This window comes from Haliaeetus albicilla, chromosome 7 (genome assembly GCF_947461875.1).
Source record: "Haliaeetus albicilla chromosome 7, bHalAlb1.1, whole genome shotgun sequence".
NCBI classification, from domain to species: Eukaryota; Metazoa; Chordata; class Aves; order Accipitriformes; family Accipitridae; genus Haliaeetus; species Haliaeetus albicilla.
Window position 1 is genome coordinate 21,424,703 of NC_091489.1, and position 13,887 is coordinate 21,438,589.

At 41.3% G+C, this 13,887-nt stretch overlaps 1 protein-coding gene across 3 annotated transcripts in view; it reads left to right on the plus strand.

The window, feature by feature from the left end:
• MAP7 (microtubule associated protein 7) overlaps window positions 1-13,887 on the plus strand; it is a 125,398-nt gene that overhangs the window by 1,957 nt on the left and 109,554 nt on the right. For 2 of the 3 annotated variants that reach the window (XM_069787244.1, XM_069787246.1), the window contains exon 1: window positions 11,215-11,840. The exons of the other annotated variant lie outside the window; for it this stretch is intronic. In XM_069787244.1, the coding sequence (XP_069643345.1) occupies window positions 11,711-11,840 (130 nt within the window). In that variant the 5' untranslated portion in view covers window positions 11,215-11,710. Of the gene's footprint in view, window positions 1-11,214; window positions 11,841-13,887 lie in introns of those variants that run through there. 3 annotated transcript variants of the gene reach the window in all.

Consider the following 13,887-nt stretch of genomic DNA (forward strand, 5'->3'; position numbering starts at 1 on the left):
GAACTTTTACTCATTAGGACATACTTGTAGACAGGAGGTGGATCTGCTTGCATGAGTTGTTGGGTATTTTGAGTTCCAGTTGCTTTGTGCTGTCAAAGTTCATTCAAAACTTCCTCGTGTGTGAAATGTCAGAGTTAAACTTCCTCTGTGAAGCTGTTTGTTGTTGTCTGCTGAGGTTCTTTTAGGTCTCCAAGTTATCACAGGAGCCGCTTTCCAGGCGTTCACAAACAGCAACACCCTTGCAGCATGTCAGGGAGCTGCTCTGTGGCTGTTTGGTCCATCTGTGAGCCAGGAGATGTGTGCCCAGGGAGGGCCGCGTGGACAGCTTCGGCTGTGGTCTGCTCTGCAAGCAGAACACCTGGGTCTGGATCCGGCTCCTCAGGAAGGTCAACCTCCCATCCTGGTTTGGTGAAACTACCTACTGGTTGATTTATTGCTCCTGTTTAAAAAAACAAAACAAACTGGCTAAATAGCTGTGTGTGTGTTTGGTTTGGGTTTTGGGCTGGTTTTTTTTTTCCCCTCCTGTGGCTAGCTAGATATACAGACTTTCAGAGCTGGTGCTGGGGAGAGCTTTAACAGCACCATGAGGATTTTGAAGAGAGATGTTACAAGTGGATCCCTTTATTGTTGGGCAGATGGTCTGCTGCGCTTAACTAGCTTTCTTCAGGTGAATGGCTTAATTACCAGGGTGAGGGTTTATTTACTGTGCCATTCATAAATGCACAGATGGCAAAATGAGTACAGTGCTAAGGGGTTACACTAACTTATCCCAGTCAGAATTTTTTAATCATAGCTACTTGACCATCTTATAGTGCTAACAAGCTTTTCAGTGATTCCCGAGATGAGCAGGGCCCTCTTGTGGGGAATACCAGAGAAGCTTCTAAGGCACCTCATTTTCTGGCTGCCCACCCGTAAACACGGTGGTGCCTGGGGAAGCCTGTGAGTCTTCCCCACGCGTGCTCTGGGCCGCCTTGGCCAGCTCTGGGCACAGGTAACAATCCACTTAGGCGCTGGGAGACCAGAGAGAGCAATATGCTGGGTTCATTGCAAGAAACTTTATTGCAATAATTTTGCATACTCTTCTAGTTTAGTGTTCTCGTCTGAGTGAGTTTAATATCATTCTGTTCTTTTTGCAGCAAAGCAAGTCTGCGCTTTAAATGATGTCAGTGCCAGGTAGCTTGTTAAAGCCAAACAGTGAGGTGTTCTCTCTGTAACAGCTGGTGAGACTTTTCATCTATCACTTGTTTATCCTGGCATTTTCTCCATCTGAGAATAAATCAAGTTTTAGCTTATTGAGTTATCATTTTTTATTTTTTTTTTTTAACAAATAGATGCATTAGAGGACAGAACACAAAGGTACTGAAGGCACGCGGTAGGTGGGAGCTAAAAACGCCGCCTGGCTCCCCACGGCTCCTTCCCAGAGGTGAGAAAGTATTTTGCTGGAGAGGGTTTACCCGGTGTTCTCGCCCAGGGATTTTTATCTCTGCCCGGCCCGGCCGGTTCCCGTTCCCTCCGGGGGGAGCTGCCGGCCCCGCTGGGCACAGGGCGCTGGTGTCCTCGTGTCGGTGTGGGTGAGAGGAGCCGCCGGGGGGGGCGGTCGGTGTCCGTCCGTCCGTCCGTCCCGCGGCCCGGCAGCGGGGGCGGCCGTCCCGGCCCTGCGGTCTGGGCGGGCTGTACCGCCCGAGGGTTACCGTGCTGCGGCGGCTGCTCTCGGCTCCGAGTCGTAACTTAAACCTCGGTTATCAGGGCGCAAGGGTCGTGAAGGTAACGGTGATTTGAAGCGAAATGTTGCCGTGGCAGTATATGCTTACAAATGCTAAAAGTCTGTATGTTGTTGGAGTACTCTGATTTCAATCCGTAATTACTTAAACGTTAGCCCTATTGTAAGTATTTCCTATCTTTTAATATATAAATTAAGCCGAGGATCTGCAATTCTTCTGTTGCCACCCCCCGCTGATAAAACCTATTCAAACTTTGAAAGTCTGTACCGGTTCTTACAATTACTTAATTGGTCCTACGTTAACAATCTCCTGAGTCAGAACTTCAGCTCTGAATGAATGAGACTGATTTATCAGTAGCTTGTAGAATGAAAATGATACAACTAAATTAAAAGTGTGGATGAGAGGGTTAAAATCCTTACAGAAGCCATCCCTCCACTTTAGAAAGCTGCTAAAGTACTGTCTCTTGGTATCTTTCATTGGTCAAGTAATGTTTGTGCAAGGACTATAGGCTGTGGAAAAGTTTGAACAAGCCTTTTTATATGCATATTGTGTAATGTGAGTCAGGCTGTCTTTCTCCACCCATCTACTCTTAGCACTGCTAGTGTAAAAAAAAAAAGGGGGGGGGGGGGGCAAGGGAGGGGAAAAAACACCCCCAAACCAACAAACATAAAATCAACCAAAAAAACCCCAACCCAAACCCCCACCCACAAAAATAAAAACAAACGCAAACAAAAACCCAAAACAAAACACTACTACAAAAAAACCTCCAGAACTCATGAAAAATCAGGCCTGCTAAATGATGTTGGAGCAGTTGGCTTAAGTGCTACTTCCCCTACAGGAAGAGAGCTTCTACTGATCTAGCTGAAGTTGTTATGCATTGTCATTTTACTTGGGCTTCATTTTGAAAATGAATGTTCTTTTGTATGTGCTATTTCAGACTGTAAAAATCATAAATTTACAGTAATCTGAGATGGCTACTGTTTTATTTGTATGATGGCTGGTTTTTTACTATCACAGATAAACAAGTTTAATACTTTACAGCTGAAAATTATTTGTGGTATTAAACATAATTAAATATGATCAGTGCAATAATTGCCTCAATTATGTAAATACTGTATAATCTTGCAACAACATACTTTCTTTTCCACTTGAAAAAATGTGCATAAATCTAGACCCACAATACAAGCCACAGCATGCTGCTAATGTTGTTGCAGTAACTCTCTTTGCACAACCACCTTTCTCCGGGAAGGGGATCCCCTGTGTGTGTGACTTCTGCTAAACAAATGCAGTGGCCTGCTAGGAACTGTGGCAGAACAGGCTACATGCATATTACACGTGTTTAAGCTGAAAAAGACTATGAGAAGACAGTACATTTGTTAAACTGCTTCAGATTTAGTTCTGCAGCTGTTCCTGAGTATTGATCCTAGAGTCGTGCCATATTTGCTTTCATTAAAATCAATCTTTGCTTTCATTAAAATAAGTAGAAGGTATATTCATAGCCTTTGTGGGTTTGGAGAAAAATCTTGAAAATATGTATCCTAGGATATCTGTCAGAGTTCAAGGAAAACGACCCTAAGTTGTCTGTTAAGATGACATATGGGGGGTAGGCTGCCTCATTATTCAAATGGATGGAGTTAGCAACCCTGAGTCCTGTTGACTTTGAGATTCTTCAGAGATGTAAGTGATGGGACGATTCATGCCCCACACTGATAGTCACTGTGAGACTAGATTATGGAGGGGAGAAATAAAGTACTGATATCTCCGAATATTTCTTATGTCTGTGTCTGATATGCTAATGTGTTCTCCTTTAAAGTTAATGGAATCTAAAAGTCCAGACTTCTTGGTCACCTTCTAGGAAATGTGTTGGGAAGTAAGACGTCAGGAGAGCACTGCTAATTAACACAGCACAAAGTAGTTCACAGGATTCCATCTATCGGATATGGTCAGTAATACAACAATGGAGAAAATTTTAATTTGGTCTTGGCACATTGCCTTTTCTTTCAAGTATGTTCACGTTTCTATGAAAAAGCTTAGTGCCTTTTCTTTGAAGTATGTTCACATTTCTACCAAAATGCTTAGTAGATACGCAAGTGCTCTTAATTTTGAGTGCTTTACAAGTGCTTGGTTCTCTTGACCTGAATACAAACTAGGTATTTGAAAAATAGTTCTTTTTACAAATGAAAGCAGTGGAAACGCTGCCCAGGCTGTTAGTTAGTAGGGTAATCAGCATTAATGACTTCTGTCTTCTACTGAATTCCAGTTTCCTACTGCCCTGTGAAGTCCCCCTTCCTCACTGCCTTTCCTTATTTAACTGAGCAATGGCTGAAGTTACATGATATGTTCTACTCTAGGGCCTGATCCAGTATCATTGTTACATATAAATAGGAAGTGTTGGCTAAGAATGATCTAATATGTTTTTATTCATTGTGGTATGCGTTGTGCAATTTTTATAATTAGTCATACTATGCAAATCCCTTTAATTAAAAAATGTAACAAGACTTGTTAATGTACAACTTGTATTGTATCGTTTTATTGGTGCGTATGTGTTCAAGGTGTTTGTGGTTGATGAGATTCTTGCCTCCGTATTCACGTCTTTCGCTCTGATGAGTGAGTTTGAGTCAGAATAGGGCAGGGCTCCCAGCCTTCTCCTCAATTTTCCTATGCATGGAAATGCACACAGGTTCAGTGTTCATTGACAGAAGGGAAAATGGTTAACGCTTACCTTCTGTCTAGTCACTTCTGAGGAGCTCTCAGCATCCCTTGGTCCAGTGTGTGGCACTGTGCATGTCAGAGGGACAGTTGAAACTGGGAAGAGGTCACCTCCAAGAGAAGCCTTCAGTGCCTGAGCACGTGTGCCAAGGCGTGTTTCCCGGTGGAGCTGCCTCTTGCTCCAGGGTCTTGTAGGCAGTGCGGCTGGCTGCTGGCACATCTGCCTGCCTGTGATTCACCACAACTGCAGTGGGTATGGACGAGGTGGGGAGTGGAGAAGCAAGTCTCCTACATCATGTGAGATGATTGCCATGGCTGCTCTTATATTCTTCACCCGCAGGACTGTAGATGCTGTTGTCTTACTGTTTTGATCAAAAAATCTAGAATGTGCAGAGTCTTTGCAGCACATATGATGGGACCCATAAACAGATGGGCAAGCTAAAGGAGCCAAAATAGTCAGAATAGTTGATGGGAAAATAAAGACCTAGTGTCTGCTTTTCATTTCCAGACCTAGCTGATTTAAAATTCATCATCCCTTAGGCAGATATGGTTAATAATTCTGATTTCAATTTATTGGAAAGGGAGATACTGATATGTGAAACCAGAATAAAGGCACTTTTGTTCAAACTCCAGGAGAGAAAGGGGAAAAGAGCTGAACCTGCCTTTCTAAGTTTGCTTTCTGAAGCATCTTAGTAATCCACTGCTGCTCCCCTCTGTTTCCTCAGCACGTATTTAAGTGGATGTTTGCTTAGAAAGCCTGAACAGTTCTGCTTTTTCTTGAGTTGAAGCACCTAATTCAATGGATGAATGAAGAATAAGTTCATGAAAGTACTGTGGTTTTATGGCCTCGACTTTTAGAAGTGAGTCGACTCATTGCTTATTTAAAGCTATTCAGAGTGCATCTATACTCTTGACAGCAGGATTCTCATTAGTCAAAAAGATGAAGGTTTCCCTTCTTATTCTCTAGCATTTTATATTCAATCTTACTGATCAATGCAAGGGGCCTTTTTTGCTTCCAAGAAGGTAGAAAGAAGAAATCAATGATTATATCAGATGTTTATACACTAAATACAGAAGTTGTTTAAAAAAATTAGTGTACTGCTGTAAAAATAATCTGCCAGTCCTTTATTATCTTGTATATAAAAGTGAAGCCTTAGAGATATCTTTGAAGAGAGACTTAGAAACCTCTGTAAAGACAAGGTTATTCTCAGTCCTTTTTTGACAATAAGAGGTAGAAGGAAAAGAGAATACAAGAGCAACAGTGGAAAAGATGAGGTGTGCATGATGTTTGAGACAGTGGTTGGCTTAATGGAAGCAAGTATTTTTTCTGATATGGTGACTATTTTTGCTATTTCCAACTTAACTTTTCTTTTTCTTTCTTTTTTTAAGCGGGGGGGGGGGGGGGGGAAGGAATCCTGTCTGTCTTTTTAAGGCTATTTTGCTCTGTCCTAGATTTACATGGCATTGAAAAGAAGGCTTCCAGTCCTTTGATGCTGAGTAAATAGCTGTTTTCTCACACAAGCAGGGGAGCAGGGGAAGGGCTCTACTTTCTCAGGTTTTTTGGCCTGATTTAAAACCTAGTGAAGTAGAAAGTAAATGCAACAAGATGAGTCTCCTGAAGGAAATTAGGGAGAGATTGAGTTTGGAGTTTAGTTAGTGTCCATATTCCGTATTCCAACATTGTCCTGCGAGGAGAAGGGAGTTGGACTTGATGACCGTTAGAGGTCCGTTCCAGCTCGAGATATTCTATGATCTAGCACTGTCTACATTATGTATTTTTAAATGACTTCTTAAAAAAGGCTTTTGACATAGGTGATTAATGTTGAAAATGTCCATACAAAATATGATTGTGTGTTTTCATGGGTAGGTGCATTAAATTTTTTTGGTGCACTGTTTTTGCAGAACAGGATGGGAGCTTCTAATTGTACCTTGATTTTCCTGATCTTTCTTACCAAGAAAGAAACATTTGGACCCTAGTTCCCAATGGAACCTTACTGTTTCATGCTGGAAAAACATGTCTATAAATGCAAAATCCTTTCTTGATGCTACTATATAAGCTGGATACCTGCCTTGCCCTGAACCTCTCAGTACTAAGAAAATCAGAAATAATAGGGAAATATTGGCAAGCTGGAAAGGAGCATATGTTAAAATAATGTATTGACTTGATCTAATTCTTGATACAAAATGCACTTAAGTTGAGGGAAAGCTTTCCTTTTATGTTAAAAGGCCTTGAATCAGCATCCAAGAGCAGAGCTAGAACAACGTTTATTTTGCTTTACAAATACTGTGACCCAGACCTGTCTCAAGTTGTGGGGGTTTTTTTTTGGTTGGTTGGGGTTTTGGTTTGGTACCCCACAAGAAAATGATCTTCAGCTGTTAGCAGTTTTGGATAAAACTGAAGAACAGGATAAGAAAAGGATTGTGGGTAATGCTCTAAAAGTACTAAAGCACATGTGTGACTTCTCTGTTCAGCTTGTGGTTTTCACAGTCCAAGCTTTACTTGCCTTTATTGTTTCAGTAGTTGAATAGTTGTTGAGTAGTTCTCATAACAGTAAGGTCATACAAGGTATTTTTTAAAAGTATTTTGTAAGAATCAATGAGTTCTTTCAGAAGAATTACCTGTTATAAGTGGAGAAACTGAGGCTGGAGGTTATAACTTACCTCAGCCTTCAGAGAACTTAAGTGTCAGAGAGCAGCAGTGGTGAGCAGGTGACTCTGGCTTCAGAAACTGGCTTGATGCATCTGTGCCTCAAAATGTTTTTTTTAATCCCTCTGGCTGGCAGTGGGTAAGAAGAGGAGCTTGAAGGCTGGAGATAAGCTAGTGGTCATATCTGGGGTTCGCAATAATGGCAGACTGTAGATTTTTCTGTGTGTTAAGACTGACAGCTTATTAGACCTGGAAGTATTGAGTGGGTGGGTTTTGGTTTTGGTGGGGTTTTTTTGCTTTTTGGTGGTTTGGGCGGGGGGGGGGGGAGGTTCCCCTGTCAAACCCTGGTTGCTTGCTCTTTGGGTATGGTGTTCCTTTAAAATAGTATTTTAACTGCTCTTATATTAAGAAAATAACAGGAGAAAGACATTAAATTCCTGTAAAATGTAGCTTGATGAACATACAATGGGTGTCTCATGGAGTGGGAGGAAAAAGCTGTACATTGTGATTCAGCAATGTCCTGTGAGTGCTTCTGTTTGCAGGGCTTTTCATAGGCAATTTGTCTATAAATTTTTTTTGCCCCTTTTGCAATAGTATATGATCCTGCATTCAGTTGGCTTGATTTTCTGTAATGTAACCTGGTGTGCCCAATGATACAAGATGGCTTCCAGTTAGTGCTACACCAAGTGTTCTTTTTCTTGAAAACATACACTGGTATAGTTATCACAGCCTGACAATTCTTGTGAAAAGACAAATTGTCTTGTCTTCACAAGTTTTTTCTTTTCTGTTAGTTAGCAAACTTTTGTTGAATACTGTCTTTTGTCATTCCCCCCCTATGAAAGAGCATAAGTTAATAAGTTCACACTGGCAAGAGTGCTTCACAAGGCAGTGGCTGTAGAACATGAACTTAGGTGAAACTCATTATACTCTAAATCACAGTAACGAGCTTCATGTAGTTTCTGGATAGCTTACAGGGACTGAAGCAATCCTGTGAATGAAAAGATGGCAAATCTAGAGTTCAGCCATTGAAAATTATCAGATTACCCATGGTAGACTACATGTAGGTATCATGGTGACTGTTCTGGTCACTGGCTTCAACTTGCTTTTCATTTCATAGGCAGAGATATCAAGCCTTAATACCTGATGTTAAAGCAGAAACATCTATTAGCATGTTATAAATATTTACATTTCCCAGATAATATAATTATCCTAACAGTCTTTGTTCAAACTGCTGTTTAAGGCTGTTGCATATCAGATAATGTATTGTGCAGGTAATTATGCCTATAGAATCCAGTAGGTGAAAGTGGGTGTGTTTAAGTGTGGTGGTTTAACTGATAATGGGTTTGAAAGTGGTGTAAAAAGGAAAAACCAAAAATTATCCAGTGCCCTCAAGATATACAGTTGCCCTCGTTTCATCTTTTGAGAGTCTCACCCCATCAGTAAGAGCTCAACTGTGACTGTATTAGTACACAGTCTGACTAATGGTATAGGGGCGGCGGGGGGAGGAATCACTGATAGGGGCTGTGTAAGCAAATAGTTTGGGGGTTTGTTGGTTTGTTTTGGGTTTTTTTTAAAAGAATTTAAGAGCTTGCTACTAAAATTATCCACCACTTTGCTCCCTCAAGGGAATGTTGCTTTCATCCTGGTTTTCATATAGAAGCTCCCACATAGCTGAAACAAGGCTGAAATAAAGCTTTCCTGCTAGGGATACCTCAGGAATTTCTTTTTCTGCCCTAAACCAGTGGATGGAGGGAGGAGATTTGTCAGTACAGTGTGGTTTTATGCAGAATTGGTACCTTTTTATGCATGTTTAATAGTTTTATTAGGAAGATGTTTTTACAAAAAACCAAGTAACTAAAGTTATGTGGTATCTTCTATTGTAACAGGTGCCTTTCATTTGTAATAGATTGCAGGTGGCTAGGGTGCTATTTTATTAGGCATTTGGAAACATGTTTTGGGCTGGCATAGTTTTTAACCACAGAGGCCTTGAAATAAAATCATGCTACATAAGCTGAACGTGCTGTTGATCCTTTTCCTCTGTCAGAATTTGCCTCTCCATTAGTAAGTCAACAGAAAGAAATATGCACCCAACGCCTCAGTTGCCTGTGTGTCATAGCTCAAATCCATCTTCACCAGCCCCTGAAGCACTAAACTTAGTCATTACTATGTTTTGTACTCAGAGCAAGTCACTCTTACGGGTGCAGGGGATCCTGCAAGGACCAAGGAAGGCGTTCTCAGTCTGGTAGCTGTTCTCTGTGACTCCTCAGATAATAGGGAGATGGAGACACTGGAACAGTTATCATACCTGTAAGCTTCAAAGGCCGTTTGGAAGCCCCTCCAGTTAGGTGTATTTTTTTGTTAGATACTTTTATATGTTTTAAAATGCCTATTTAAGTAGTCTAGCAATTAAAGGTGATTGATTAACAGAATGTTTAAAAGGGCAGGAATCCTTTCTTAGTGACTTAAAACAGTGAAAGGGAGTGGAGTGCTATTTAACTAAGCTGCCATATAAGTCTTGTTTTCTGTTACTTTTGTTCTGTTGGCAACAGTCTTGGGCACGTATGAAAAGTATTCATGGTAGTAACTACCATCCTCTTTTTGTGGCTATGTGTGTACTGTTATGTAGTATTTGTGGTAGGCATTAAGTGGGTGGGATATGAGGAATGGAGCTGTTTCGCTTGTAGGATGAAGTAGTAGCCTGTATAAACCCTGGAAGGCAAATTGCTGAGCTAAAGAACAGCTTGTGTTATAGCTTTTTTCTTACTCTTTTTTTTTTCTGTCCACACCCTTTAATACAAAGCTTCTTTAAATGTAGACAAATGTCATCATGTATAGCTTCCGTGTACGCCCAGACAGTGCAAGGTGTAGCCAAGTGGCAGTACAGAGCCAGTAGGAAATACGTACTGCAGGTGAGCTGCAGGCTTGGTTCAGAACTGGTGCCCTCCTGCAGAATACTTGTGTTTTGGCTGGGTGTTTTGTGCCCACTCTGGAGAAGGAAGAATGGTCCAGCTGAGCCTTCAGGTGGTGCTGTGTTCTCCATCCACTGGGTTCCTGGCTGATGAGCCTGAGATGTGTGAGAACAGAGCTGTCCTGCCAGCTGAGCATGATCCCCTGTAAAGAGCATCCCAGGCCACTGTGATACATATCATATTGACTGTCATAAGCTCTGACCTTCTTCTTCAGTATTGTTACCCATGTCATTGAGGTGATCATATATGTCTGTATAATCCTGCGTTTTCAATATGAGCCACCTGCAGACTTGTCAACTAATGTATGTGCCATCTCGTGGCAAGTGATCATGTTACATCAAGTTTCTCTCTGTAAAAAAAAAAAAAAAAAAAAATCTGCAGTGGGGAAAATCCTGTAATCTGAATGTTATAGAGATGTTCTAGCTTGCAGTTCTTCTTCAGAAGCATTTTTAAATGGTGAGTGCACATTGAATCAGAGAGGTGGAAGTGGATAAAAATTAAGGTTGCACAGGTAGAACATCCAGCATGTTGCATAGTGGCGTTTGGAGCTGTGAAGAATGGAACATGCAGATTGCAAAACTTGTGAGCAAGTGCTCTGTCATAAATGGCTAAAGAAGATCCAGAATGCCAGCATACGAAGGAAATCCAACTAATTAAAAGCACCCAGGCTGTTTGTATTTTGTCATTTTGCAAAGTGAATGTTAATGATTGGTGCTGTAAAACTAATGGTGTGGTACAGAATATTGACACCAAAAGTCCTTTCATTGTCCTATGTTGTCTGTACAGGCTGGAAATCCTGATTTTTGAGTTTTCACACATGGAAAAGAATGTTCCAACACCTGCCTGTAATTGAGGGTGTATGCACTCCTAATGCAAAAGGTATGCACTTCATAGGAAGGTGATTAAGTTAAGTGGGGACGACGACACCCAAAACACGCGTGCGTATATGGAGGAAGACTCACCCTCATTGTTTTAGTTTAGATTAGGCTAAAATTTCTAAACGTGAATAAACAGAGCGGCTGGCAAAATGCAGGTTGGTGCCTGGAGCCTTCCAGGCTTCTTCTCCCTCAGTGCTCATCTGCTTGTGCAAGCAGAGCTCCGTCCTCCCGCCGCCCTGCGCGGAGGAAGGAGCAGTCAGTCCCCGCTGCCGAGGTGCTTCTAGCTCTCCGCGAGCGGGTGGGAGACAGCGTTCCTGAGGTCGGCTTGCTGCAGCTGAGGAGACAACACTCATAGACCCCCTTTGATTAGGATGTGTCAGTGTTGTCAGGGCAACTGTTAACAGCGGCGTATCATATTTTCTCCTTGTGTTGCGTGCTGAATATTTTAGCATGCTGTAGCTGGAAGAGGGTTGCAGGGAAAAGGGTGCTGCGGCAAGGAACCTGGAGCTGTGGGCTGGGATCCGATTGAACAGGTTAAGACAGCGAAGAGCAGCAGCATCCAAACCAATGTGCCTTTAATTAGGGCTTTTCTTGAAGCTGGGGAAAGACTGCAAACCTTTTGCTTCCGACTGGATGTTGGTTATTTGTCAGCTGTTTGCATACTGCTTATCCGTAGGGGATCTATTACAAGTGCTCAAATGAACAGGCAGTGTTGCAGCTAGCGGCTAAGCAGGGGCTGCAGTTTCTTACATTTTTTTTTTTTAATAAGCAAGAGGCAACAGCAACATGCCCAGTTCAATTACTGCCCTCAGACAAGAGAGATTGAAGAAAAGTGCCAGGCCAAATCCCCTGGGTTTATTCACCATTAACGAAGAGGATGAGCAGCAAAAGAATGGGAATTCCAAAAGACCAAAAGGTATGTTGCGGTTCTGCAGCGCGATCAGGGCTGTGTGTGAAGTACGCTGCACAGGAGGCACAACGTTTTATTAGCTCTTCTGTGTGCTATAGAGAGTCTGTAAGTGACTGGTGCAGTTTGGCAATGCATATTGGCACCCACAAATGCACTGTGCATGATAGGTGTCTGTATTTAAATCCCCTGGATTGTTATGCAATAATCTGCTTTGGAGATGAAGAAAAAATACTTTTTAGTTATTAACCCCGTTTTTTCTAGTAGGGATGAGGGTCCTGCATCAGAAATATATCCGTGAATTTCTGTGTGTCTTCTTTGATTTCTGTGCACAGTCCGGATAAACACCTGTAAAAAACAGTGATTGTAGGCTTGAAGAATACAGAATGCAATACCAGCCTGTTATAGAAGACAGCTTTGCCAAAGACAATGTAAAATTAGCAATACTTCCATTCGTGCGCATAAGGGGCAGTGTGCCTTTGGCAGAGTATAGAAAAATACACATTGTTCAAATACACTGACTTTGAGAAGTCTGACAAAAAAACCCCAAACCACAAAAAAGCCCCAACAAATTGTAAATGCTAAAGAAAAATATTCATGGTGTTTAAGGTAGGTGAGTGGTGGTGGTGGTGGTGGTGGACGGATGCTGATGGCCACTGATTTATAAAAGAGGTGTCTCAAGCCTGTGTAGCCACTGTCTATCTTACATACTTACATAATGTAATTAATGTTTTCCACATGGATCCTAGTGCTTAAATTCTGTTGGTCTAGGAGGTATCCTGCACCTTACAACTGTGACTGGAATTTTAAGTTTGACAATTTTTTTTTTTTTTGTGATCAAGTGATTCCATTTATGTGAGCACTCATTTTTGTGGTCTTATTCCGGGGGGGGGGGAGGGGAATCGTACCAGATTTTTTTGTTTGTTTACAAAACAAATGTTAGTTTATAGCCTCAAGACAGTGTTTCAAATTTCAGATGTTGCCGTTCTACCATGTAACAGGAGAGGCTAGCAAGCATTTAAATAGCAGATTTATAGTATGTATATTTATTAGAGCTGAATCACTTACAGCTAACTGGTTATTTTCTTTTTCTTGAAGGAAGAAGGTAGCTTGGTAGCTGTTACAGACAAATTCAGAACCCAAGATTTTTTGAGTTTGCAGCTTGCACTTTTTTTTTTCTCAGAATAGTAATGAACCTGACAGATTTGAGTGTTGTCATAAAACATATATTGCTAGTCATTTATAATGTGCCTAATGTGTTAGGGTCTTGTGTACATAGTAACTTGCTCTTCTGTATATTTGAAACTGCCCATATAACATTGAGATGCAAACTCTAGTGTGAGGTTATTGAGTTTTTAATGTTTTAAGAACCATATTACTTTCCTTTATCACCCACTGGATGACTTCTAAAGTCAGCTGTCCACAAAGCTAAGAATCAATAGTTTTCCTGGTTTTGTTCAATAGCACTGATAGTTTCCCAGGGTAAAAGTTCTTTTTGACTTAGCTAGTGTTTTCTACTTGCAGCGGTTATACAGATATGCTTATCCTTTGCCTCTCTTGTTATAACTGAGATTCCATTTTTGAGTATTTCTTTTTTCTCTTGTTGCTGTGAAATGTAAGTAGACAAATGTGCACAAGAAGCACAGACAGCAAACTAACAAGTGCATGTGGTTTTAATAAGATAAAAATTTGGTGGCTTACCTTGAATGCTTCTAGTGAGAAATAATATAGGAGGCTGTACAAAATATTTTGAAAGTAAACTCATTTGTTTTTCTTTTACTAAATACTTAAAATGGCTCATACTGTTTCTAGAACACCATTTGCACACTGATACATGTAGTTATTTACCTTCCTGTACATCTGAATGTGTTATCAGTGGTTAGGCGGGTTAGAGCTGGAATGCCTGGTCATGGAGAATGCATGTATTCAGGGTGGTGTTCTCCCTTCCCTTCCCTTCCCAGTACCAAGCAAGGTCACTCTAGTGCAGCTCTGAGCTGAAACATAAGATGTGTGATGGACCCATGTGAGGCTTTCTTGAGTCTTTAAGAGTCTGTTC